The sequence below is a fragment of the Eleginops maclovinus genome, chromosome 2 (assembly GCF_036324505.1).
Source record: "Eleginops maclovinus isolate JMC-PN-2008 ecotype Puerto Natales chromosome 2, JC_Emac_rtc_rv5, whole genome shotgun sequence".
NCBI classification, from domain to species: Eukaryota; Metazoa; Chordata; class Actinopteri; order Perciformes; family Eleginopidae; genus Eleginops; species Eleginops maclovinus.
In genome coordinates, this window is record NC_086350.1 from 5,131,660 (window position 1) to 5,158,861 (window position 27,202).

Genomic DNA, 27,202 nt, shown 5'->3' on the forward strand with positions numbered 1-27,202 from the left:
CGGCTGACATTCTTACAGGTTTAGTGTCACAGCGCTGCACATTCTATTCTCCATCTTCATTTTCTCTAGTCTGTGTTTTCCTGTTAGCTGAATGTGACATAAAGAGGACAATGTCTTGTTTGTGAAAATCTAAGACAGCTATCAATGACAGTGAGTCTTCTGAGTAAGTGAAGACAGGGTGTTTTCAGTGAGCAGCTTTTTTTTTTCAAATGCATTACATAATTTACCCAAAAAAATGCAGGATTGGGGGAGAGAGAGAGAAGATGGTGAGGGGCTGGAGGGGAGGTGGTTTAAGGGATTTTAAATTGAACACTACTTCCTTATTCCAGCAGCACAGACTGACTCCTCATGTGCTGATGCATGATGGGACAGAGAGCCGCTCTACTTTTTTGTTGACAGGCTGCCAGACTCGCATCAGCCACACCGGCAGCCTGACAGCAGGCCGCTCTGATGCTGGGCACGTCTTAATGCGAAGCACAGGGAGCCGGGGGATTATGGAAAACTGTGTAAGGCTTGTTTCACATGACTGTGTGTGGGCGGGATGAAATAACTCCACCTCATGAAATAAAAAGACGTGTGTGTGTGTGTGTGTGTGTGTGTGTGTGTGTTTTATCCCTTGACATACAAGACATAATGTACATAGGCCTACTTGATCAACATATAAACATGTAGTGCATTAACATACAGCAACTAACATTCTAAAAGGATTCAAAGCATGTCAACACTGGCTACAGTTAAGTGGAATACTAATTAAAAACTCCAATACAGAAAAGGTTTTCACAGTATGTGCATTTTGGATGTTTTTGTGTACCAGATATTTTGCAGGTAGCTTTGTGTCACTACCGACTGAGAATTGAGATACTTTGCACGAGTACTTTCCTTTTCTGCTACCTAATAATCCCCCTCTGCATTGAATTAATATAAGATTGTAGTACTTACTTATTTATGGGATATTTTTGAGTTATGTTTAAGATGAAAATGTAACACAAAAACTAAAAGTCATTTAATAGGATTTAACTCACAAACTAAATCCAACACTTTGTTCAATTTCAGTGTAGTTTTAGTTTTAGTTGCAATGCACATTTCCATGCTGTTAAAAAAAGACAGGATTATCTTATTTTACTGTAGCTGTAGTCAGACGGTCTAACATTTCAACATAATATGATATAATAAAGTATTTCAGTAGTAGAAAAGTAGTTTAAAGATATGGGATAGTTTGAGGTAATGAACAATAGTATAATATAGTATAGTAGTATAATTTTATTGTGAAGCATCATTTTCAAATATTGCATTTACGTGCTTCTTTTATAAACACGCACACACACTTTATGTCAAAACACACAAATAAGTTATTAATAAACCTTTATTATTCTGGAATTGTAATCATTAATACAAACATTGTAGTAATATTAATATAACAATAACACAAATAATGATGATGATAATAATAATAATAATAATGATGATGATGATGATGATGATGATGATGATGATGATGATAATAGTAATAATTATAATAATGATTAAAATAATAATCATAATAATACGAAGAAAATAATGATATAAGAATGATGATAATAATAATAATAATAATAATAATAATAATTATAATGATTTAAAATAATAATCATAATAATTACGAAGAAAATAATGATATAAGAATGATAATAATAATAATAATGATAATAATAATAATAATAATAATAATAATAATAATAATAATAATAATAATAATAATAATAATAATAATAATAATAATGATGATGATGATAATAATAATAAATCTAGCCTAACCATGTCTCTCATACATAAAATAATATTGTATATATATTAGTATTTGATTGTAAAATGTTAAATATGTACTTTAAAAAAAAGTGAACCTTATACACAGTTTTTTATCAGGCATAATTATTTGTCTGAAAATCATGAAGGGGCAGTACCGCAGTCACCACTTGCACCGATAGATGGCAGTGATGGCGCGTCTTGCAAAAAAACCCCAAAAAAAACTTCAAGTAAAAAAAGAAAAAGTGATGAATAAGAAAAAAGGAAGGAAGCAGCAGCAGCAGCTAAACTCCAGACATGACCGGGCGTGAACTTTAGCATGCAGTTAGCTCACAACTTCACTGAGAGTTAAAAAAAAACCCAGAAAGGCTGAACTCAGGCGGCTGCAGCTTCCCTTCAGTCGGAGGAAATAAGGAAGTGAGCAGCTGACGGACCTCCAGTTGCTTTCCGCCGGTAAGTCCCGTTGTTGTTCCCACACTTTGTGCTCTATATTCGGCGTGGCTTTTCTGGGATGTTGCTGCTGCTCTGTGGGTGGACTGAATGAGGCAAGCTTTTAAGGATTTGTGCAACTTTATAGGAGACAGGAGTACTGTGTTGTGAGCAGGCGATACTTTGATGGGTTTATGTGTGTTTATTCGTCCCACATGAGGCTTGTTTTTACTACAAAACTCCCATCTGACTCATTCATTGTGCTTTATAGAGATTTGAGACGCATGTTGTGGATTTAAAGAGGCTGCTGGACACCTGCAATGCACGGATATAGTGTATTAACGACTTCATTAAACTATCAAAGCTGATTTTGCAACTTTCTGGATGCTAATGTAGGGAGTGTTGACATATTGTGTGCAATAGTAGACACAACATTTACTTAAGTAACGTTACTCCACTTGGAGTACGTTTTAGGTACTGATGCAACAGTTGGTTTGAATGCACTTCATCTGAAAATTCACATGCTCCACTACTTGTTAGGCTATATTTTATTGCATATCAGGAAATAATGTTAGGACTTTACTCCATTACTTGTATTTCACCACATTATTTACACTGGAGATTCAGTGTATTAAAACTAAATAATATAACTTATACATCATGATGTATTATCATTGGTTAAACTACCCAGCAGTATGTAAGATAATGACGCTACTCCCACATTTACCATTGTTGCTGTTTGTATTCATAACGTTTAAAGTGAGCTCCTCCAAAAAAGGGCGCGTTAATGAATCTGATCATGTTTTGTTGAATAGAATATTTTCATTGGCACGTTTTTTTATGGACGTAAGCATGGTTACTTTATGGGCAGTTAACGATGCATGGATAGTGACTTGTTTATTCCATCCCCGCCTATAAAAGTCAATTTATCACAGCCTCGTGATCACAGGAAGTGCATAAATGTTCCCTCACGAGGATGCTTTACACAGCTGACTATATTTATCTATACAGCCCCGGAAAAAATGAAGAGACCACTTCAGCATTATCATTTGCTCTTGTTTGATTATTTATACGAGTTAAATATATATATATTTGTATGTATTTTATAAACTACTGACAATTTTTTCTCTGTGTTGGAATTCAAGGCTGCCACACATGTAGAGATTTAAGAAAAATGTGGAGTGCTCTTAATTTTTTTTTACCAGAGCTGTAGCCTATATGGGATAAACACAAGCAGGATACTCCTAATTGAGAAACCTAACATGCATGCCTTTAAAAAATACCTTTTAAATAGATAAATAGGAAGTTAATTATAGTGTACATTATTCCCATGTATCCTGACCAGGAATGATTGGGGCAGAGCTCCTATCAGAATCAGAATCCCTTTATGGGAAATTAAAAAAACTAGGTTTCCTTAATATTTTATTTAACACACTCTAGACATTAGCACTGTTTAAGAGAGGACATTCCTACACTTTTAAGTTTGCATTCTTGGAATAAAGGAGAGATACTGCACCTTATACTAGTAGCTTTTTCCCTGTGTGTGTAAGTTAAACACCCAAATCAAGACACAAGAACAACTTAGGTATTTTGTTTCCAGACTTCAGTCAGACATCACATGCTGCAGCTTACTTACGCATGTTTGATTACCTAATTCAACAAAAGCAAAGAAACTAATAGTGAGAATGTTTTTTGGCGGCTCTTGTTGAAGCAAAGGCACTTATTGTAAGTCACCTACAAAATAGTATCTCTAATTTAATGCAATCGGATCAAACTATAGGTCCTTTTGTTATTCCACAATCTCTACTTTTCTCCCAAACTCCCACAATATGAAACCCTCTGCAGTATCTGTTTACAATCCAATCCATCCTCTGTTTATCTTCCGTTTTATTGCTGCTGTGTATTGGTTTTATCTGCTGAATCAGCCAGTATTCTCCAAAGTAACCTACTACAGTTTAAAGCTGTATATATGGCTAAAGTAATTCATCAGTAGCTCAAAAGCAGGCAATAAGTCATATATATATTCCCACGTTCCTTAAATCATCTCGTAGCTCTTCACAGGTTTGATCTGCTTCAGTTAGAGACGTTAGTGTTGAGGAGTTGGAAAATAGCGGGCCTGTTTTGCAGGGACCGTGAAGCCTGTTATTCCTCTGTTTTCAGTAATGACTGCAGTTTTGCAAACAAAGCTCATTTCTCACATGAGTTTACAAGCTTGCAGAGGCAGTGTTTGACTGCTGCTCCTCTGGTAATTCTGTCCTGATAACATCACGTTTCCTGACGCCTGGGGGTTGGATGTTTGGTTGTGTAACTTGATAACTTTGTGCACTTAAGCGGCACGTTTAATACAAATAATTATTAACCGTTTTGTTAATGATTGCTGTCTTCAGACATGTTCAGCATCGTCCTGAAAACAGAGATACTGGGCTTGGCAAAATGCTTAACCTTTCACAATAAAGGTCCCAATCACAAACATGTCATTATTCTTTCCTAGAAATGACCTACATTCATTCGATCAATCAACAAAATTTGACTCCTTAATTGACAGGCTAACCATTTGCGTTTCTTCCTCCTGTTTCTCATTTGCCCTCCTATCAGAGCAGTGATTAGGAGCGAATGACCACGTCCTCCCTCACCGGTCATAAACACGCCACAGCCTTCAGTCTCAAAGGTTAAAAACCTTTTATTGGAGCCGGTTTTTTTCTGTCTCAGCGCCTGCAGTGATGACTCATGGACGAGGGCCTGCAGGTGACAGCTGGGGATGTTTTTAATCAGCCTCCTAATTTATTCGCAGCTGATGAAGTGTGTTATTTGTTTCCGAGGGGAACAATTTAACGGGCGGAGAGGAGACAGTTTCACATGGAAGGTTTTGTCTGGTTCCTCTGTCTGTCTCCTTTTTACTTCTCCATTTTGTTGTTGGTGGGAGGAACATTAGTTAATTTATGACTTTGATTAAGCTCCATTGACGTCCAAGAAACTGGTTGACCTATCAGAAATGTGGATGTCGTGTTGAGTTTGTCAGAGAGTTTCTTCTGGATTTGTGTAAAGTTGGCAAGCTGAGACTCGTACACACACTCATGATACCGCAAAGATGCAAATCAGGTGTTACAGGAATTCTGTGGAAGTGATGAGTCAGAGTACCTGGAGAAACAAATGCAATAACTTTGATTTGTGAGTGAAAGGACCATCATGAAAAGTGCATTCACTTGACATTAAAACAAATCTAATTTTTATTAGTGCTGCAGGATTTTGGATTAACCAATATTGCAAATGCCATGATTCACAATATCTGAGGCAATCAAACGTTAGTCACATTATCATCGAAGCATATATCCAAATGATGGTTTAAATTATTGTTTTATTCTACAGACGTTTTTATTTGGTCTCTAGAATATTGTTTATCAGTGGAGACTTCAGCATCCCGTACTTTTATTTAGTTTACTTTTTTATTTATTGACTTAGTTTTGCTTTACAAATATTGTTTTCATAATAAAACTCATGTTTTTACATAAAGTTTGAACACAATAATCCAAAGAAACATGCCTTTTCTTATTCCTTAAACCCAAAAGTATGATTTTTGTATGTATAGGAAAAAATATATATTTAAAATATGAATAATAATAAAATATATAAAAAATAAATAAAATAAAATTCATAAAAGTAAAAACTTATACATATTTTAACAAATTTAGCCTTTTCAAAATATTACACTCGACTTGAATAACGTTTCAATTAATTTAGCTTTGACACATTTAGTTATTTTCGTGCACCGGCTCCTGCTGCTGGTAGAGTAAAGGTCATGTCCTCTGAGAATCTGCACGTTGCCTTCTTACAGCAGCTCTACAGATATTTATTTACGAGTTTATCTCTGTTGGTAAATTGACACGGTGCCAGCAAAAAGAGCTTCCACTTGCCTGTCATCGCCTCAGGGGTGAGTAATGCTGAGTTATGTTTGGGGGGCGTAGCAGATCCATGGCATACAAACCCCCGGGCCTTTACTCCACCCTTCAGCTCCTGCAGGACAGGACAGCGTTATTTCTGGGTACCAAGGTTAAGCTGTGTCACGAGTGTGATTCGTCTGTGGGAACAAAGTCCTGGACACACGGAGAGCATGGCTTCTCTTCAGCAGCCAGAACAGCTCAAATAGTCTGCGCTGAATGAAGGTGACTCTAAATGACCCTGAAAATATATATAGAACAACTGTTTTTCCATGAGTTGCAATAGTAAACATCTAAGTCTTTATCTTTGCACACAAAAGGCTTTTTTCTGTGTTTATGAGCACTTTGTCTTAGCAAAGATAATCTGTTTACCTGACAGGTAACAGCAGGATTATTAGACAGTTTCTCCCTGGGCTGGTGGAAACTCTAAAATGCACAGTTTCATCACGAAGGAAGACATTGAGGTGGGCTTCAACAGCAGATTTCACATGACGAGGGCTACCGACGTGCATCTTTCTGTGGTCACACAGGATTGATCTGTGAAGAGAACAATTTGTGCAAAGTTTACAACGCTGGGCGGAATCAGGTCATGACCTTTGTGAGGACATGCAGCACGCAGACGAGTTCCTTCACATGTTTTCTGGCCGTTTGTGCAGAAATGCTTTGGTTGTGCTGTTGCATCAGCTGTTCAGGTTGCTGCCCTCTGAAGATCTTCCAGGTTAAGAGGCTGGATGTGGAGGGCGGCCCGGGGTCAGCACGCTAACACTTGATTTAGGTTTTGAAAGCCTGATGAATGTACTTCTAAAGTTCTTGAAAACGATATCAAAGACGGCCTTTGGAAGTGAAATGAACCTTCATTCACGGGCGACCCTAGTGGACGTTCACACAGTCCTGCAGGATGTCTCGGGGGGGCTTTACAGTTTATACAGATTCAACACAACACCCTCTGTCCTTAGCCCCTCAAACTCCCAAAGTAACCCCTCAGTCAATGGGGAAGATACCTCGGGGAGTGTGTGCACAAAATCAGCGTGAAGTAAGCTTTTTCGTCGTGTTGGAAAAAAGCGTGTTGAGTTTATATTTTTGTTTGGGGTGAGCTCCTGCGGTCCTTCAAAGACTGCATGGAGCGCTCGGTCGGCGTGTGAGAGGAAACTCGATCCGTCCATCTGTTTCTGAAGGCTTTTCCCCTGGACTCAGCTGTTTGTTGTGGGGTCAGGTTGGTGCTGGTGGGGGGGGGTGGTGGTATTCTGATGAGAGACACATGAACCGGCTTTGGCTGCATCTACGGCGTGTGGACTTCTTGCAGAGGCAAGTTTCTTCCTCTTCTTGCTCGGGTACATTTCACACCTTGCTCTTGGTCCTTTGGCTCCGCTGAGACTCGGGGAATGACGTCTTATGTAACGGCCTCGGTTCTTTTCTGCTATCGGATCAGATAACGGCTAAGCAGTGACCGCACACAACCGTAATATCAAAGGACTCGTGATGCCAGTGCTATTGGCGGCTGTTAGCTGTTGGATTTCTAGAACAGGCTGATTAGAAATATTGCATCAAGATCCATTGTTTTTTTGGTGTTATGATATTGCAGATGAGTCACATGGTTTATTCTTGCGTACAAGAACAGTCATACGACAGTCCTGGAACAAACACTACTCTTATGATGGTGGTAATTGTTCATTTTTGGTTGTAGTTCAGATAGTTGTTGAATCAGCTGTATGATATACTCTACAGTTTGTGTTGCATTGGGTTAATAGAAGTACTAGTGTTAAAGTTACATAAGTTAAAGAAAAATGAGTGCTTCAACAATCAGACAACTAATGACTTTGAGGATTCAACAGAAACATTAAATCCATTTAACGATTGTAGGTTTTTGTGCAAAAATGCAAAAACAATTTAGTCCCAGCCTACATTATAGTGAGAAGTGCTTCATAATCGATAGTAAAGAGTTTCTGCAGCTTTGGTTTAATATGGACAAGTGCCTTTTTATAAATCCTTATTTTATTTATCTTCCTGTTATATTTGTTTAACACATCTTTAGCAATACAAAACCGAATAATCAGAATATGTTCACACAGTTAAACAAAAGGGTATAAATATATATAAATATTTCTTCATTTCTTGGTGAGAAGAGGACTGAAACGGTTGTTGCTTATCAGACTGTCATCACGCAGTAAAGACAATAACAACAAACAGCAGCTCTCTTTGTTTCACTTCCCAGAAATGTGGAAATTCAAAACCAATTCCTGAGAAATCTCAAGTGTTGTTTCAGTGGCCGAAATGTATTTGTCATTTAATAATTACGATAAAGATGACTTTATGAGTGAGTCCTTGGAGGAGGTTTCATAAATGGCTTTGTCTGGAGGGTGAAATGTAAACCAGAGTAATGCGATCCACCCGGACACCACATGCTTCATTATGCTGCTGTACGTATAGGGGACAAGAGAGACTCAATCAGGCTCCTCTTCAGGACCTTTCCTCATGGTACAGCGGCAGTATAACATGGAGTAAACCATGTTGTTGTTTATGTTTGTTAGTGATTTGTGGGTAATCTTACCTAGAAGACCCAGGCCAACACACCTGAATAAAAGCCACAGCCTTAACGTATTTATAAACCTGAAGGAAAGGACATTTAGGAGTGATATAAATTCTCCTTGCAGACTTAAAAATTACATTTATTATCAACATTTTAAAAGCTTGTTAAAGGGACACTACAAAGGGATCTTTTTTTAGTGTCACCCCCACCTCAAAATGACAGTGACTGCATTTAATTTGACTGTAAGCTGGGGTCAGTTGCATGATAAATGTGTGTTATTGCTCACTCTCAACTGGCCCTCAATTCCCGAAATTTCACATAAATAATTGCTTTGAGGATTTTCCACCTTCTGGTTCCTCTACTTACATTTCTGAAACCCACAGGGTGCAATGTGGTCATATCTTTTGTAGTTTTGTACCTTACTACGGGTTAATGTGTGTGTAAGAGCTGCCATTATTAGTACATTTTCACGTGTCAGCGAAACGCCAGAGATTGTCGCGTGCCCAAATCCTGACTCGTGTCTTGAGGAACGTTTTTCTCTAGTGTTGCACAACCCAGTTTCCTCAAAAATCAATACTGTTCTCCTTTTCTTTTGCCTGATCTTACAACCCTGACATTTATTTCACAAATGTTGGATGAAGCAACACCACAGCCACCACTGCTCCGGTTATTCACTGTCAGTAGTGAGTGTATTAAGTCTTGCTTAATTTGTCAAGTTTGACTCTTTTGTTCAAACGGTAACAGGAAGATTTTTTGACTTGACTAACACTCTCTTTCATTTGAAGTAGTCTGATACAGTAAGTTTCTTCATGCAACACTTTAAAGCATGCGTTCACTAAAGATGTGCTCATATAGTTCTTGGAAATACTGGTTCAGGTTATTTATTTGTACCCGTAGGTAGATTTGGTTTGCAGCTAAAAAGAAAAGGGATCCATCCTGACACACTCTAAAAACAAACACAGACAACAGACACACATCTCTAAAAACAGTACACCCTGCACCCTGCAACATTTAAAAAGAAAAACTCTAGTACAAACAAAAAGTAAATCAATATGCATCTGTGCGACGCTCCTAGGATTTGTTAATTTGTGCAATAGCTGCTGGGATGAAGCTGTAAGTCATTCAGCACACAATGACATTTCATCTTTTTCCTAGGAGCAAGAACAATGGTGCACAGATGTTGACCCGGAGCAGCAACCAGGATCTTGACTTTCTACGTCAGCGTACGTGGTGGGGTCCGCTCCCTCTGTTCCGCCTCTCAGGACCTCCACCCCTCACCTCAACACAAGCTGTACCAGCACAAACGCACGTAGCTGTTATCACAAACTCCAACAGACACTCCACTTTATCACCGGGCTCCCAGACGTGACTCATACAGTGACGGTCTTGCCCTGATACCGGGTCACTTCCTGCTTTGCTGTCATAGGCGACATCTGGAGGAGGAGCCACCTGATTCAGCCATGTTTTATAGGGGTAAGTGATGTCCCAGACCTGTGACGGAGCAGGTGTTGGAGCAGGAGCAGGAGCAGGAGAAGGAGCTGGAGAAGGAGAAGGAGCTGGAGAAGGAGAAGGACGAGGGCGGTTCCACAGAGACGTTCCTCGGTTTGTGATTGGCTGTGGGGATGACGAGCAGGACATGGGTCAAATGGAGGCAGGCATGAAGAACGAGATGTTTCGAGAAGAGGATATGGAAGACGATGAAGATCAGTCGGTAGGTGTTAAAGGAATACTACACTTACAAAATGATCATATGTTTAAAAATGAATCACCCGACGTTGAATCATCTTGAAAAGAGAGAAATGGAGGCCGAGTTTCACATCAGCTGTATTAAAACAAACTCATACACAACTCCTGCGCTATAATCCTCAGTTTTAAGTTATCCACACTTAAGTTCATTTCTTCACAAACAAGCATTTTAGCTAAATCACTAAATCTAGAAAGCTTTCTCAGGATAGTAGAGTCACACTTCTTATCTGTGCGAGTTCAAAGTAGAAACCGGATTGTACGTACCGGGGACAAGAGAGACTCAATCAGGCAGTATAACATGGAGTAAACGATGTTGTTGTTATGTTTGTTAGTGATTTGTGGGTAATCTTACCTAGAAGACCCAGGCCAATACATCTGAATAAAAGCCACAGCCTTAACGTATTTATAAACCTGAAGGAAAGGACATTTAGGAGTGATATCCACTTTAAATTCTCCTTGCAGACTTAAAAGTTACATTTATTATCAACATTTTAAAAGCTTGTTAAAGGGACACTACAAAGGGATCTTTTGTAGTGTCACCCCCACCTCAAAATGGCAGTGACTGCATTAAATTTGACTGTAAGTCGGGGTCAGTTGCATGATAAATGTGTGTTATTGCTCACTCTCAACTGGCCCTCAACTCCCGAATTTCACATAAATAATTGCTTTGAGAACTTTCCACCTTCTGGTTCCTCTACCTACTTTTCTTAAACTGACAGGGTGCAATGTGATCATATCTTTTGTAGTTTTTCTAGTAGTAGTAGAGTAACACTTCTTATCTGTACGAGTTCAAAGTAGAAACCGGAGTGAGTTATTGATTCACTTTGCACATGAAATATTCCTTTAATTCAAGTTCACAGAAAGCTGGTGTAGAAGGCGTGTCTTTGTGTTATATTCTCCACATTCGAGTCCAATCAGTATTTTAAAATGACTTATTGTTCATGTGAAAAAGGTCATTTTAATCTGTGGAACAGGGAGCAAACATTTTAGTCATTTCTGGGCAGTAGGAAAGGATCAAGCCTGGAAAATATGAAGAGGAATGTTTTTATTAGGAATGGAAAATGAATGGAGACAAAAATACACAAAGTCTGGCGTGAGAACAATGCAGAAGATAAACATCTTTAAGGCAGCTGCTCTGTTGTTGTGTCCTTCAGCTATAAAAGGACTTTACGGCAGTGCTGTGTTAGCAGACGCTTACTTGTTATGATTTCTACGTCAGTACATCGTCTCTGTTTTACGAGCCGATCGTCTTTATCTAGAGGCTGTTTCAAGCTTCAGTTTAGATCATGTTTACTTTATCAACCTGCTGAATGTTTTTTCCGTACAACAGTCCAATACATTATTGGCCATTAAGCAAGATGAGGTATAGTCAATGTAATCAATATAGCCTAATCTCACTAATCCAAATTTGCCTCGTTGTCTTTAGTCCCCAAATGTACATAGTAGATGTTCAAGGTTTAGTTGCCACATTTTTAAATACAGGTCAATGTCCGGTGCCTTGCTCAAGGGCACCATGGCAGGGCCCAAGTAGCAGTCCACACTCCATATTTTAAGTCTGTTCAGGGACTTGAACGGCTCCCAGTCCAAGTCCCTGCTGACTGAGCCACTGTCAGACAACAACACACTACGGTCACAATAGATTTGTGTCGTTAAAATCCTTCATCATAAAGAAAAGGCTATAAAACTTTAAAGAGAATAAGCACTTCTCCAAAAACACTTTTGACATCCAACAATATAACCAGTAGATCCAATACTTTTTCAAAAGCCACCAGGAGTCATATCCTGATGTCTGTCCCATGCATTGTCCCATCGTTGTCTTCCCCGTCCCCTCCTTCAGCCGCCAGAGCGACAGATCGTGGTGGGCATCTGTGCCATGATGAAGAAGTCCAAATCCAAGCCGATGACGCAGATCCTGGAGCGCCTGTGTAAGTTCGACTACATCGACATGGTCATCTTTCCAGAGGAGGTGATCCTGGAGGAGCCGGTGGACAAGTGGCCGCTCTGCGACTGCCTCATCTCCTTCCACTCCAAAGGTAAAAACCTACCAACTAATGTAAACAAACATCCTGTCGCACGAGGAGAAATCAGGAGAGGGGTGAGAGGTCTTGTAACTCCAGGAAGATCCTATTTCTTTTGTGAATGTCCAAAATAATTCTCAAAAACAATATTAGCCAATGTGCTGAAACATCTATCGAATATCATCTTTAACTTGTTTTCTTTGTCAGTGTAGTAGCTATTGTGTCAACAGAGAAAGGCCAAACTAGTAGGGTTGTGTTTGATAAGGATGTTCTATTTGTTAATAAAGTTTCTGTTTCTGTGACACTTTACAGGTTTCCCTCTGGACAAAGCTGTGGAGTACGCAAAGCTCAGGAATCCGCTGCTCATCAATGACCTCAACATGCAGTATTACATCCAGGACAGGTACGATTTGAGCGGGACGGAAGGATATCATTAAAAACAGAAGCTTTTTCTGGTTAATTTCAAAATAAGGGTCCCTCATAACACAAACAGTGAGTGTTATATGAGGTCATTAAGTTGCTAAAATCATCTCTACGCTACTTTTCCGAGAAGATACTTTAAAAAAATCTGTTTTAAAACTAAAAAACAATGTGCCTGCATCAAGTTTCTCAACACCTGTATGTATCTTTTGAATTTCACACTTTCACATTTGCATGCCAGTTAAAGAAGCTCATCCTCTTGGTGTTTATGATCGTTTAATGGGAATTTCTTGGCTCTACTTTCAAATCATACAAATTAATTCCCTCTCTCCAAAGCTAGATTGCAGAAGCTGCACTCTTACGCAACCAACTTGTTTGCACTTGCACCTTTTCTTCCCCTTATTCATAGAGTGAAAACATGACGTAATTGCCATCTTCTCACTTTATCAAACTGCCTAACTCCAGCAAAACATATACATGCACATCATAGCTGCATGCAAAGACATATTTAGATTTTTCCTATTGAAGGTTTTGAAATTCTATTTGATTTCCCGTCAGGAGGGAAGTGTACCGGATACTGAAGGAAGAGGGCATCGACCTGCCTCGTTACGGCGTGTTAAACCGAGACCCCGACAATCCTGAAGGTGAGGAAGAGTGTGAATACATTTGCATGATTTTGGATGGAAACTCAAACTAACCCCATGAATAAATACATTAAGTATCCGTCTGTGACATACAACAACACACAGGACAGCAGTTACTCTGCAATATAAACCTATTTTTCAGGTTTTAAAACAAAAACAACAAGTCGAGCTGACAAAAAAACTCAATTGGATGTAGCTGAGAGTGTCTGTCAATGCTTTAAATGCTCTTCCTCCTTTATTTATGATGTTATCTCTGCTGCCAGTATCGAAAATAACAGCAAGTAGATCAAATATAATAAATGTTGTCAAAATGTTTTGGATTTCTTCGACACATGAATATGAAAGGATCCGTGGTAAACATTCTCTATCTAACTTGTTAGTGTATGTTTGAAATATAACGGGCACTTCTTGATTGAGTGCTGCTCTGTGTTTTAACCTGAAGTGTCCTCCTGTGCAGAGTGCAACCTGGTGGAAGGGGAGGACCACGTGGAGGTGAACGGGGAGGTGTTCCCTAAACCCTTCGTGGAGAAACCCGTGTGTGCCGAGGACCACAACGTGTACATCTATTACCCGACGTCTGCTGGAGGGGGCAGCCAGAGACTCTTCAGGAAGGTAGAGAGCTGGCAAGAGACGCAGGAAAATAAACAAGGCAATGAAAGATGCTCTGATCCAGAGATACTGACAAGGGAACAAGCTTAAGGTCACACTGCTTCTGAACTTATTGTAGAGCGTTTGTAAAGTTATCTACTGTCCCTACATGTCAATGAATGGTATTTTAATATATAATCCTAATGGCTAATTAATACAGCAGTGGACAACAAGAAGGTAGTTGTAGTGGAAACATGCTCTCAACATCTCAAGTCGATCTAATATCAACAAAACCGAAAAACACAGAGCAGGAAACTTCCTTCGACTTCAAAATAAAAGCACTTCCTGTCAAACTTTTCAAAGTTAAACTGAATTATTATTTGGAGGTAAATCAGATAACAAGATGCATCAACATTTCTCCTGTAATGTAAGTCAGTGAGCAAATAACACATTATTTCACTGCTTTAAATCAAACAAGTCAAAATATTTCTCATGAACAAGATGTCAAATGAATGAAACAAATGTCTTGTAATTTGGCAAAAAAAGTCAACTTTGACTGAAGGATTACTTATTGCAATGTAATGCTCTGTGATTAAGATCCCTGGGACCTCACAAAACCTTTTTTTTGGCCAAAAGCGAATAATTAATGCTTATAATACTACTTTTTACAAATGATAAACGGCTTTGAATGATGAAGCGAAGACATTTTGGACACATTCTGATTTAAACTGCAACTTCACAGCGTGGTAATTCTAGTTTGGGTTGAGTTATTGCACTATTCATTGGCTTGCACAAAGGAAACCCGGCTGAATAGCTGCTGCAGGGATAAACATTCTAGATTTACAGTTAATAACACACTTAAACTGAGTGGAACATGAGAGACAAAAACTGCTTTTAGCAAGTTGTTTAGATGGGGAAAAAACGTTGGTGGAACAAGATTTCTCACCCTTGAACTGTTTGTGTTTCCTGGGGGATGCATTCATTTGACAGGCTTTGTCTCTGTGTATTATGAGTGTAGTATGAGTGTAATGGGGTGGTATTATGGGTGTAATAATATAAGAAACATGCAATGTATGCAAGCAGAAAACAGAGGTCATATTTTGAAAGAAGACTTTCTAAATATACATATCAGAAAATAAGAATCAGTCAATTTTCCCAAATATTTATACGTGCTTGTCCATTTAAGGCTTGAATCCAGACTTTGGATTCAAACACCTCTTGAATTCCCCTTCTTTGTCTCTCTGCTGTAGATTGGGAGTCGTAGCAGTGTGTATTCTCCAGAGAGCAGCGTACGAAAGACCGGATCCTACATCTACGAGGAGTTCATGCCCACAGACGGTACTGACGTGAAGGTACTGTGCGGGTTCACTCAGCCTGTCAAGGAGGTGTTTAATTGTTTGATTCATGCGCCAATGATCCCTTTTGCTTCAACACCATATCTGTTTGCATGCTTTCTTCCTGTGTGTATTTGAACATCTCAGGTGTACACAGTGGGTCCGGACTACGCCCATGCAGAGGCCCGGAAATCTCCCGCCCTGGATGGGAAGGTGGAAAGGGACAGCGAGGGGAAGGAGATCCGTTACCCCGTCATGCTGACCGCCATGGAGAAACTGGTGGCTCGCAAAGTCTGCCTGGCCTTCAAGGTAAGACTTAAGGCATCATGTGGAGGATGCAGTGGAGGATAGTGTGCAGGGAAGCAAAGAAAGGAGCTTTGAAATCGGCCAATTGTTCCTGAAAACTGCATTATTTATGCCCTTTCATTGTTTACTTGTCCCTTTTTATTGCTGCACAAGCCATTAGTGGTCAGAAACTCCTCTGGGTTTCTCTATTTGTGCAGTTATCCACTTAGACATTGCATCAAGTTGTGTTGGCTGCATAAAACACAAAGAGCATGTGCTATCAGTTTATTAAATCAATTTAAAGCAGGGAGAAATCTCCTCAAACCACGGCCAGTTGTATAACTATTGACTTGTTTTCCTTGCTAACTATATACTCAATTTCCTGGAGAGTGGGAGCTGCCCGATAATGATTGCTTTCACACTGTTCTAACTAACGGTTGTACAGTGCTTGAAGCAAGTATTAATCGAACAGGGAGGATTCCTATTACTACCGCCTACACACTTGTTACTGATGACTCAGTGAATTCAGAAAACAAACCGGACTCCCACTAACAAATGAAACAGCAGCATGAGGCCCAGCAGCAAATCAATAATTCATAAGTTTCCTTTGTGTTGTAAGTACAGCTCTTAATATTACGACTGTAGAAATAATGAGTCCACATAGAAACTGTTCCTGTAAACAAAGAGACGCTTTTAAGCCTCATGAACACAAAACTGTCACTTAACTTAACACTTATTCACGGAAAAGAGAGGTGTTTTATTTTGCTGCTTTTGAAACATGCTTTATACACAACTGCACAAAAGGGAAGATCCAAATATAGATAATATGCCACAAATTAAGCATATAGACATGTATTTTAAAGACAAAATGAGTCAGTGTGGGAACTTTGGGATTGTAGCCTTTGCAGACCATTTACATGCACAAAAACCTATAGAATTTAATTGTCATGACACTTCTTCAAACAGATGGAAGCTTTTACTTTTGCATATTGTGGCTATCATCTCTATGCATTGTTTAAATGGATTTTAACTCAGTTTGTTGTGTGATTTTTAGCAAACAGTGTGCGGGTTCGACCTGCTCAGAGCCAACGGCCACTCCTACGTCTGTGACGTGAACGGCTTCAGCTTCGTCAAAAACTCCATGAAGTATTACGACGACTGTGCCAAAGTCCTGGGGTAGGTTAAGTACATATATTTATACGTTAAACTCTTCATAAAGCCATATTTATGTGTCTTTTTATATTGACTAACACTAGAAACGCTGACACTTCTTCATAGCATGATATTATGAAAAGATAGGTCGTTTTTTTGATTGACTGTAGTTTGTATAATCTGCAGCATCTTGATAGCATATACATATCCTATTTAAAATCTGAGATGCAACTCTATAAAATTCATTGGTTCACGGAGGAGCCTGCAGACTGAATGGCATACTTCTATTTTGTATTGAATCCTTTCCCTCTTTGATATTTACTGGATGTTCTTCATGCTTAAAGCCTTCGTCTGTTATTCCTTGTCTCTGCCTCATCAGGAACATGGTGATGAGGGAGTTAGCCCCTCAGTTCCACATCCCCTGGTCCATCCCCATGGAGGCTGAGGACATCCCCATCGTCCCCACAACCTCAGGAACCATGTATGTACTGAACAACAACACATATCTGCTGTACTGTGTTCCTGGTTCCTCTGCAGCCTGAAAAAGTCCTGGGAGATATGTTGATATGTGGACTACTACAACACATTCTTCACAATCATTTAGTTATTTTACACTGATATTTAAAGTAGTATTTTTAAAGCTAAGATTATAGTGGACTTGAGTTGAGGGATGGTGAAACACTTTTTAACTTGGACTTGTCCACTCCTTGGCCTGTTTCAGGATGGAGCTGCGCTGTGTTATCGCCATCATCCGTCACGGAGATCGCACGCCAAAGCAAAAGATGAAAATGGAGGTCCGGCATCCTCTGTAAGTCTCTCTGCTCCAGCATTCAGATGCATCTCCCTCTTTCTGGCAGCATATATTTCAAGTATTTGGTCAATGATAAGGTTTTTTTAATTCAACATCAAGTACAATTTTACTTTAAAACATTGCAGTAGAAGATTAAAATGTAAGAGTCTCAAAGAACTAAATATTCATAAATAGTTTACTGAGTCATTTTTTCCCCCCTCACCCGTCTGATATTACCCACTTATTTCTTAGAGATGAATCAAATGATCAGATTTTTTTTGACTTTAAGATAATGCCCTGATCTTTCCTGATTCTTATTCTGCTGTTTTTTAATTGTGTCTTGCACAGATTCTTTGATTTGTTCGAGAAGCACGGAGGCTACAAGTCAGGAAAACTAAAACTGAAGAAACCAAAACAGCTCCAAGTGAGTGAGATGGTTTTAATCCCTCAGTCTTTCTCTTTCACACGCTCCTCCTCCCCTGTTGTTTATTGTCTCCTACCAAGACTAATGAAGGGTTTCAGAGGATAAGGTTGCTTTTTACTAATTATTATTGTGGAACAGAAACCATTGTTGTTGTGTCTAAATATGCATACCAAACCCTGCATTTATCCTGTCATCTTCACATCGTTCCTCTGCCATTGGTGTGTGTGTGTGTGTGTGTGTGTGTGTGTGTGTGTGTGTGTGTGTGTGTGTGTGTGTGTGTGTGTGTGTGTGTGTGTGTGTGTGTGTGTGTGTGTGTGTGTGTGTGTGTGTGTGTGTGTGTGTGTGTGTGTGTGTGTGTGTGTGTGTGTGTGTGTGGCTGACAGGTAAAATAAAACGATAAGAGCCAGATTAAAATGTATTTGTGTTTCCAGGAAGTGCTGGATATCGCCCGCCTGCTGCTGGTTGAACTCCGCCAGCACAACGACTGTGAGATCGAGGAGAAAAAGTCCAAACTGGAGCAACTCAAGACGGTCCTGGAGATGTGAGTGACGTCTCACATCACACACACACACACACACACACACACACACACACACACACACACACACACTCATAAACAAACAGCACAGTCATTATCCTCCTGTTTCCTGCCATCATTCATCACCCACTCTCATCCACCACATGTAAACACTCCTCAGGGTTCAGTCATCTGTCCTCACCAACACACACACACATGTTAACCTTGATTCTACCTCCCCCTCTCATGAGTCCCTAACTCTTTTCTTCCCTTTTCTGTCTCTCTTTTCTCCTGCCCACCCACCAACCCACCCATCCCTCCCTTCTTCCTTCTCTTCAAAAGGGAATCCAGCGTGAATGACATTCAGTACGCACCCTCTCCCTCCTCACTTTAAAGGATGAGGTTTTACCACCCTCCTTTTTAATTTAGTTTTAACATTCAAAATGTTAGGAATACCTGTCATGTGATACCTGTGAGAGAAGGTAAAAACTGTTTTCACCCTTTAAAGAGGCCCTATTATGCTTTGTGGGGGTTTCCCTGTCCTGTAGTGTGTTGTATAGGTTTTAGTGCATGTGAATGGTCTGCAAAGACTAAAATCCCCAAATGACATCACTTTATAACACTTGCGCTTCTATTGGCTAGCGCTCCAACACATGGTACGTGATAGGCTAAGCACGCGGGAACATCTGTAAGCGGTTGACCAATCACAACAGAGCCGGCCAGCTAACCAATCAGGGCAGACTGGGCTCTGGTTTCAGACAGAGGGTGAAAAGAGAGGCAGTATGAGAGAAATAAAGAGCTTTTGTCACAGTAGAGGCACAAAATAAAAATATGAACCTGAAAATGAGCATTATAGGACCCCTTAAAAATTGTAGATAAGGCAATCCTGGAATAATGCAAAGCCCAGGTCAATGAATTCTGAAGGCCACCAAAGGTTATATGAGGTATTCCTAATGTTTTGTGCGCCGAGTGTATCATTTTCATTAACACCCATTCATTTTAGCCATTAACAGTCGAGCCATACACAGTCAAAGCTCCCTGACGACTTCACTGTGTAAATCAGTGTGCTGTGAGACTGTGTGTGCATGCTGTTCTCACCACAGCGTTAATCTTCATACAGAACCACAAACCAAACAGGAAATACAACCTACGGTAATAAAAATCTTTACGTCAGCTGTATGAATCATTTGTGAAATCATCAAGATATCCTGAATCATTAGACCTGTATTTAATTCAAGTTTCAAATCAAATACATTTATATTAATTCATTTATTAATGCCCTGGGTTACCTTACAGGTGCTCCCATTCTATAATATTGTAGAAAATCTAAAGAATACATAAAATAAAAATATATAAAAAAGAGAACAAAATATTTGCATAAAACTACAATAATAAATACATTTCTAATTAGTCTGATACAAGAGGGAAGGCAATTAAAATAAATAAATAATTGTACTGTGATTTTCCAGCTGAGGGGCTGAAGTTAATTGGAAAATGTAAAATGATATGTATCTATAGTAATGATTGTCTTAGGGAGAAATATGGAGGGAGTTTGTGTAGTGCCCCCCTACATTTATATTTTAATTGATGCAAACAAACACCAAGCATTTCTCCACCACGGTGAGGATGTGTGTTTAGGAGTGCGTCAGCTGTTCAGAGTTATTTATCCTTCTTCAGGGTCCATCTGGAGCTCGCTCAGCTGCCTCTCGGAGAACACTGTGCGCTCATTAGTCTGCAGGATGTGCCAAATTCTTCCTAAATCCCAGAGCATTGGGCGAAGCTCCTGATACGGGTCGGAGTGTGACTCCGTTCAGAATAACAGGATTTGAAATTGGCATTGATTTTGACCTTGTGGCATTTTTACAGACACACACACTTTGAATTTCTCATTGTCTTTTTTTTCATACACACTTGCAAGTATGCACTTACACACTTTAATCAAACTGAACAATCTAGCAGATCAAAGTACCTGCCCAATGACCCAGTGATCATTAAAACATTTGCTAATACTTTTACTTGGTTGTGTGTATGATCAGTGTGTCATACCAAAAAGTCTCTCTTGCTGTTAAATCTTCAAACACATTTCTAAAAGATAGGATCAATTCTTTCTGTGTTTTTGTGTGCGTTTACTGTGTGTGCGTCTGTCTATGTGCATATTAAAACTTTGTGTTTCTGCTGTGTGTGTGTCTGTGTGTCTGTGTGTCTGTGTGTTTGTGTGTGTGTTGCTAGGTACGGTCATTTCTCAGGTATCAACAGGAAAGTCCAGCTGACCTACCTGCGTAACGGGCAACCTAAGGCCTCGAGCGAAGAAGAAGGTACACACACACACACACACACACACACACACACAAACACAAACACACACACACAAAGGTGTTTATAGATTTATTTAAAATAAATACTAAATGTGTTTATTGTGCAGTGTTTGTACGGTTTTAAACATCCCAGTTATAATAACTAGCAAGGAAGAGTGATTTATTTCCTGCATATTTTTCATTTCTGTATTTATTTATTTTCATTTGTGATCAGATATATCAAAGCAGAACTAAAGTATAAGATCCCTTAGATAATACATGTGGCGCCGACAGTAGATCAATACAAATAAATACATGTTTTTTCTTTGTCCTGTAAATCTTCCAAACCTCTTGAAGTGTTTGTCTACAGCAGCGGTTCCCAAACTTTTTTTGCGGCGCACCCCCCTCTACGTCCCAACCGGGTTGACGCACTCCCCAAAAAACCTCAAAAACCCCAAAAAAACGCGACAAAGCTTTGTTTTATCGCCACAGAAATCACTTTGTCATGAGACGTTCCAGCGGCTGTCTTCTTCTACGTTTCTATCAAAAACTAATAAATAATAGTTTTTTGATTTAAAATAAAAGGGATTACAAAGGAAATGTTTATTGTTCCTGTGTTTTATTGTAGCCTATGGAAAAATCCCACTTAAAAAACAAAACTGTGTAATATTTTTATACCAGACCACCATTACACGTTTCATCTTGCGCACCCCCTGGTGGCAGCTCGTGCACCCCCCACTTTGGGAATCCCTGGTCTACAGGAATATTGATAAGAATACTTTGCTGTTTTTCAGACTCTAAGAAGGACGGCCCCTCTCTGCTGCTCGTGCTGAAGTGGGGCGGCGAGCTGACGCCTGCTGGCCGGGTTCAGGCTGAGGAGCTGGGCAGAGCTTTCCGCTGCATGTACCCTGGAGGCCAAGGTATCCACTGAACTCCCACTACCTAATATATGCACTTATAAATGATCCTTTTACTGTTACTCTGATTTTTTGTTGTTCTTCCATGGTGTAAAATGTTTGATTTCTTTCCTTTTTTTTCTTTTAAAACTTTTATTCCTCATATAATTGAGCTGCTATGAAAAGAAACTACAAATCAATACGAAAACATGTTACAGAAAACACTGGTTGTCATGTGAACCTTTTTAGACACTTCCTGTTCATTTTCTAGTTTTCTGGAATGGATTAAATTCCCTGACTTTCCTTGTGTGTAACCGACCTCTCAAACGTCCATGAGATGGGAAAAAGTTGAGGCTTTTGAACAGTTGCACACAAAGGAAACACATACCTACAGAGAAACACACACACACACACACACACACACACACACACACACACACACACACACACACACACACACACACACACTCTTATAGGCAACACAACCGACATGTACAAATGCACACATATTACCACAGTTGAAATGACAAATGATAATCACAAAGCGCAGCCTGTCCTCCCATGTGTACCTTTGCTCGTAAAAGGGTATTTTTAGCCTTTCTTCTCGGTGCAGATAAGCACCGCCATATACAGAACAATGTCAACACTGCATATCTGACATTCAGCCTGTCAGAGCAGCTCGAGGTGGTGGTTATTTTGGAGTCAGCCGGACAGTATTCGTTCAGTAATTTCAAAGCTTTTTAGACATGTCGTTAAATTTGAATGTTGTCATTAGGACGTAATGACCCTCCTTTTTCATAGTTGTATTGGGCATTGAAGCCTGTCTTGTGTGGAGTTAGATCTGTGCCTGTAAGATCAAGCACACATACAAATTTGAGAGAAACTAAAACAGTTGGCACGTCTTACACTAGAAATCCGATATGGAAAGACCAGATAAGGATATCTTTCAGTCATGCAAACCTTTGCCTCTTAAACACTCTTATCTTTAAGCCCTTTTCTAAGCATATTGAACATGAACGGGACAAGCATCAGATTAGAATAAGTCAGCGCTTCATTTAGACTGCATTTGAAGAAATTAAATAGGGAACTTCAATACAGTCTGTGGTTTCTCAGTGTCTATTTGAGGAAATTCATCTAAATGCTCTTTTTGAAAATATAATACATATGATTGTAATTAAATTGGGCAATTTTCAAAACAACGTTTTTTATTTATCTGCTTATTTCATTAACATATGCACTTGTTGTTCAGAATAGAAACTCATATTTTGAGGTAAATCGAAACAAAAATAAAACTGAAAAACAAAATGAAAGAGAAATACGTGTAAAAAAAAACCCTAAGATCTAAGAAGTTGCTTTTTTAGAGTAAAATTAAAGCTGATTACAATTCAATAACTCGTACTAATCTAAATGCACTTGTACATTTCAGATCGGGAGTACTTTTGTGACCTTAAAAAGGGGAAACAATCCTCACACAGGTTCCTGCCTTTAACAGTGAAAGTGTAAACCATAATGGAGATTGACTCTATAAATCAGGAACTAATGACACTGCTAACTTTATTTATTCACAGTATTAACATCAGAGCATCCTTGTATGATATTTCAAAAGATATCAGGCTGACAGTTATCTGCAAAATGCTGTCCACACCCTCAGTAGCCGAGCACTCGTGATGTTGGGTGTTGTGCATGACACACGAACGCAGCGCTGCTTTTTCTCAGATGAAAAGATGAAGGGTGGAGTTTCTCTTTAATGCTGCAAAAGAGTCAACACACCTGTAACCCCGAGTGAAACCCAATGCAGACAAACCGGCTCCTTACATAAAGCTTTCTTTCTCTCTGTCACTTGGCAGGGCTGTAACAGCACAACACGTCTCCGTCATTTAGATGTTGCACCTTCTTCAGGTTTTCCCTCGGATGATTCTGGTTTTATTGTGCATGTAAAACAACACCTGAACTGCACAACAAAACCAGCCTGAAATGAGATGCAATAGTATGGCCCCCCCTTTTCCCATCCCAGCCACTGTTTTCATACTTTCTTTTTCCACCACCAGTTGTGTCTATTAACTCTGCTCTTCTCTTCTTACCTGTTGTTGCTCTGTGTAAACTACCAGCCGGTAACCGGTCCCTTGGCTGTGAGTCCCCTATTGATTTTGGTAAGAGAGAGGTTTCCTGGACATCACCGCTGTTCCACGCCTTTCTCATTCTGAGCGTTTGTCCCACTAACGTGCTCTGATCTCGCCTGAATCTCATCATGCCTTTGATTAATTTCACCCTGCGACTCGTGCTGTTTGTCCCGTATTGAGAGTGCTGTGGTTTGTTTGCCATTAAGAGTTGGAGATGATCCACCGCAGCAACAGAAACAGACACAGGACAGTGGCTGCTAACGCGGATCATCTCGCACTAATCCTTCTCAATTTATCTTTCATGAGTTCTTGGAGATGTTGTTTTTTTGCTTGATGAAAGCCAGAATTATATCATAGAAAAGGAAGAAGTCCCACACAGATCTTTTGCATGATAACCCATAAAGCTTATCAGGTTCTTTGGCTGCACACTAAAGAAACATGCATGAAGCATCAGTGTGATTTGATCTGAGGCATCAGTATGCATCCACTTCCTTCAGGTATATTAATTGTAGTATATTTAACATGTTTCAATACTTACTGCTTATTGTATCTCTCTTAAGTACTTGATCTGATCTTCAGGGAGCTGCCTTCAGTAATTTTGTGGGTTTACTCAACATCTGTTCATTTCACTTTCACTACAATTAGCTTAACCAACACAACACCAGTTCGCATTAAAGTGAAACGAGTCATGTCGAAAGCTTACAGTGCTGTTTCGCCTCTGTGCCTACTTTAAAAAAAATGTAAATCCTGGGTACTTTTGGGTTCAATCAACTCTCCTCCTTCGGCTGCTTTCCCTGCCTCAGCTGTTTCTTAATTGAGATGGTTATAAGCCGTTATAAAGCTCCTCTCTGTACGTTACCTTCCAGGTGACTATGCCGGGTTTCCAGGCTGTGGCCTCCTGCGTCTGCACAGCACTTACCGCCATGACCTGAAGATCTACGCCTCTGACGAAGGCCGGGTGCAGATGACAGCTGCTGCTTTCGCAAAGGTAACTCTGACCCTGTCCAGAGGAGTTTATCCTGTGCATAGCTGATGATGCTTAGACGCTTGAATGAGAAATTTGACGCCTGTGATCCATTGTTTCTGCAATATTACAGTGAAGAATTAATACAACAAATAAATAGTGTGCTGAACATAACTTTTATATTGGAAGAAATCAAAGGTTTATTATCAATTAAGCCAATTAGTTTTTTCTGGATTGATTGTTTTTGTCTAAATAAGGCCTGTAAACAGTGAATTATGTCAAACGTCAGAACAAGAGGAAGATATTGTGTTTAAATAAGACAAGAAATGTAGAAAATATTTGAATAAAGAAGCTGAAATGTTTAGCATTTTTGCTTAACTTAACTTAAAACATTTAATTAATTATCCCAAAATCGATCGGGTCGATCCACTCATTTAATACTTGCTACTTTATAGAAAATAAATGATGTAGTAATACCTTAAAATCTAAACATATGACAAAGAGGAGATACCTAATATTATTCCTAGAGAAAATAATAAATAACCCCAATTCAGCTCGACTGTATCTTAAACATGATGTCTGTGGTTTCCCTGCAGGGTCTGCTGGCTCTGGAGGGAGAGTTGACTCCGATCCTGGTTCAGATGGTGAAGAGTGCCAACATGAACGGACTGCTGGACAGCGACAGCGACTCTCTGACCGACTGCCAGCAGAAAGTGAAGGCCCGGCTGCACGAGATCATGCAGAGGAGCCAGGAGTTCACAGAGGACGACTATCAGAAGGTGTGTTATGATATTAAAGCTAAAGCCAGAGGGAGGATGAATCCAGAAAGTTTTCAGGCAGTACGTTTTATCTGTCTATGGTGTAATAAAATCCTTCTACTTTTTTATTTAGCTCCTATTTCTCTTCCTCTTTTCTTATAGCTGGGCAGTAGTGACGTCTCTCAGACATAATCATAGTGATATTATCTGTGATGGTAAACATCTATACATACGCTGAAGATTCTCACTACACAGGCCAAAGGTTTTCAGGTCTTCTCTGCCTTTATTCAACAATATAAAGTGATGTTGACGTGTTTCTTTGCTGTTTCCCTTGTGCTCTAGTTGGCGCCGACTGGCAGCCCGTCGCTGGTGAACTCGATGAAGATCATACAGAATCCGGTCAAAACCTGTGACAAGGTGTACGCGCTCATCCAGAGCCTCAACTCACAGATCCGAAAGAGACTGGAGGACCCCAAGTCTGCAGGTAGGAGGAACCTGGACGGACTTTATACAGGAGAAAAAGTATTCAGCTCCTTCACAGAAATTATGATCAAATTGGTAAGGCACGTCTATTTTTAAAGCACATTTAATAACCAATTACATTAAATAGATTCAGATGTTTTATGCCAAGGTTCAGTTGAAAGGTTTTTATTCTTCGATGGAAGATGAGTAGACTTTTTATTTTAACAGGGAGCTTTTTCCAGCATTTAGGAGCCAGGAAAAAGAACAAGTAACAAATGATTAAACCAATACAAACAAGTAATGATGAAAATAAAAAGCTATAAAACAAACCTCAAGCAACATTTGAATAAAAAAAAGACTGAATTAAATGCAGTGTAAACAGGTAGGTCTTTAGCTTTGATTTAGAAGTCTTGAGCCTTATCTGAAGTCTTAGCGGCTTCTAATTTGAGAAGCACATTATCTGAAGTGGTTGGAGAGGTTAAATGTGTGCATGCTGAGAACATCAAGTAAAAATTGCCAGACGATTACTTGTTTGATGGATGGACGGATGGATGGATGGGTGAATAGATGGAGGGATGGATGGATGGGTGAATAGATGGAGGGATGGATGGATGGGTGAATAGATGGAGGGATGGATGGATGGGTGAATGGATGGATGGATGGATGGGTGAATAGATGGATGGATGGATGGGTGAATAGATGGAGGGATGGATGGGTGAATAGATGGATGGATGGATGGGTGAATAGATGGATGGATGGATGGGTGAATAGATGGATGGATGGGTGAATAGATGGAGGGATGGATGGATGGGTGAATAGATGGAGGGATGGATGGCATAAAAACAAGGCAATGTAATTACAATAAAATACAATTTCGAAATAAATTAAAAAATAAACATTTGGGACTAAAAATGTACACAAAATATAAACAAAAACTAAATATAAAGCAGGATATTATATGTACAATAAGTGTGAAGGTGTGGAATATTAAATAGTATACATAGAATGTACAGTATGGTTTAAGTCCAGTGGTCACATAGAAGCTATGGAGCAGAGAGTTATCAGCCAGAGGGGAGTTGTTGTACAGTTTTTATGGCGGTAGGCGGGAATGTTCTCC

At 39.5% G+C, this 27,202-nt stretch overlaps 1 protein-coding gene across 9 annotated transcripts in view; it reads left to right on the forward strand.

Moving 5' to 3' along the window:
• Nucleotides 1–2,051: 2,051 nt before the first annotated feature.
• The window catches only part of ppip5k1b (diphosphoinositol pentakisphosphate kinase 1b), a 48,159-nt gene continuing 23,008 nt past the window's right edge, over nt 2,052–27,202 (forward strand). For 6 of the 9 annotated variants that reach the window (XM_063902253.1, XM_063902269.1, XM_063902288.1 and 3 more), the window contains exons 1-20: nt 2,052–2,235; nt 9,829–10,384; nt 12,257–12,452; nt 12,750–12,840; nt 13,416–13,501; nt 13,959–14,113; nt 15,340–15,441; nt 15,571–15,732; nt 16,763–16,884; nt 17,240–17,341; nt 17,582–17,668; nt 17,999–18,074; nt 18,506–18,615; nt 18,934–18,957; nt 20,821–20,906; nt 21,680–21,805; nt 23,890–23,931; nt 24,768–24,889; nt 25,462–25,644; nt 25,966–26,107. In XM_063902253.1, coding sequence (XP_063758323.1) covers nt 10,154–10,384; nt 12,257–12,452; nt 12,750–12,840; nt 13,416–13,501; nt 13,959–14,113; nt 15,340–15,441; nt 15,571–15,732; nt 16,763–16,884; nt 17,240–17,341; nt 17,582–17,668; nt 17,999–18,074; nt 18,506–18,615; nt 18,934–18,957; nt 20,821–20,906; nt 21,680–21,805; nt 23,890–23,931; nt 24,768–24,889; nt 25,462–25,644; nt 25,966–26,107 — 2,245 coding nt within the window. In that variant the 5' untranslated portion in view covers nt 2,052–2,235; nt 9,829–10,153. The remainder of the gene's footprint in view (nt 2,236–9,828; nt 10,385–12,256; nt 12,453–12,749; nt 12,841–13,415; nt 13,502–13,958; nt 14,114–15,339; nt 15,442–15,570; nt 15,733–16,762; nt 16,885–17,239; nt 17,342–17,581; nt 17,669–17,998; nt 18,075–18,505; nt 18,616–18,933; nt 18,958–20,820; nt 20,907–21,679; nt 21,806–23,889; nt 23,932–24,767; nt 24,890–25,461; nt 25,645–25,965; nt 26,108–27,202) is intronic. The other 3 variants (XM_063902278.1, XM_063902308.1, XM_063902316.1) reach the window with 2 other exon arrangements.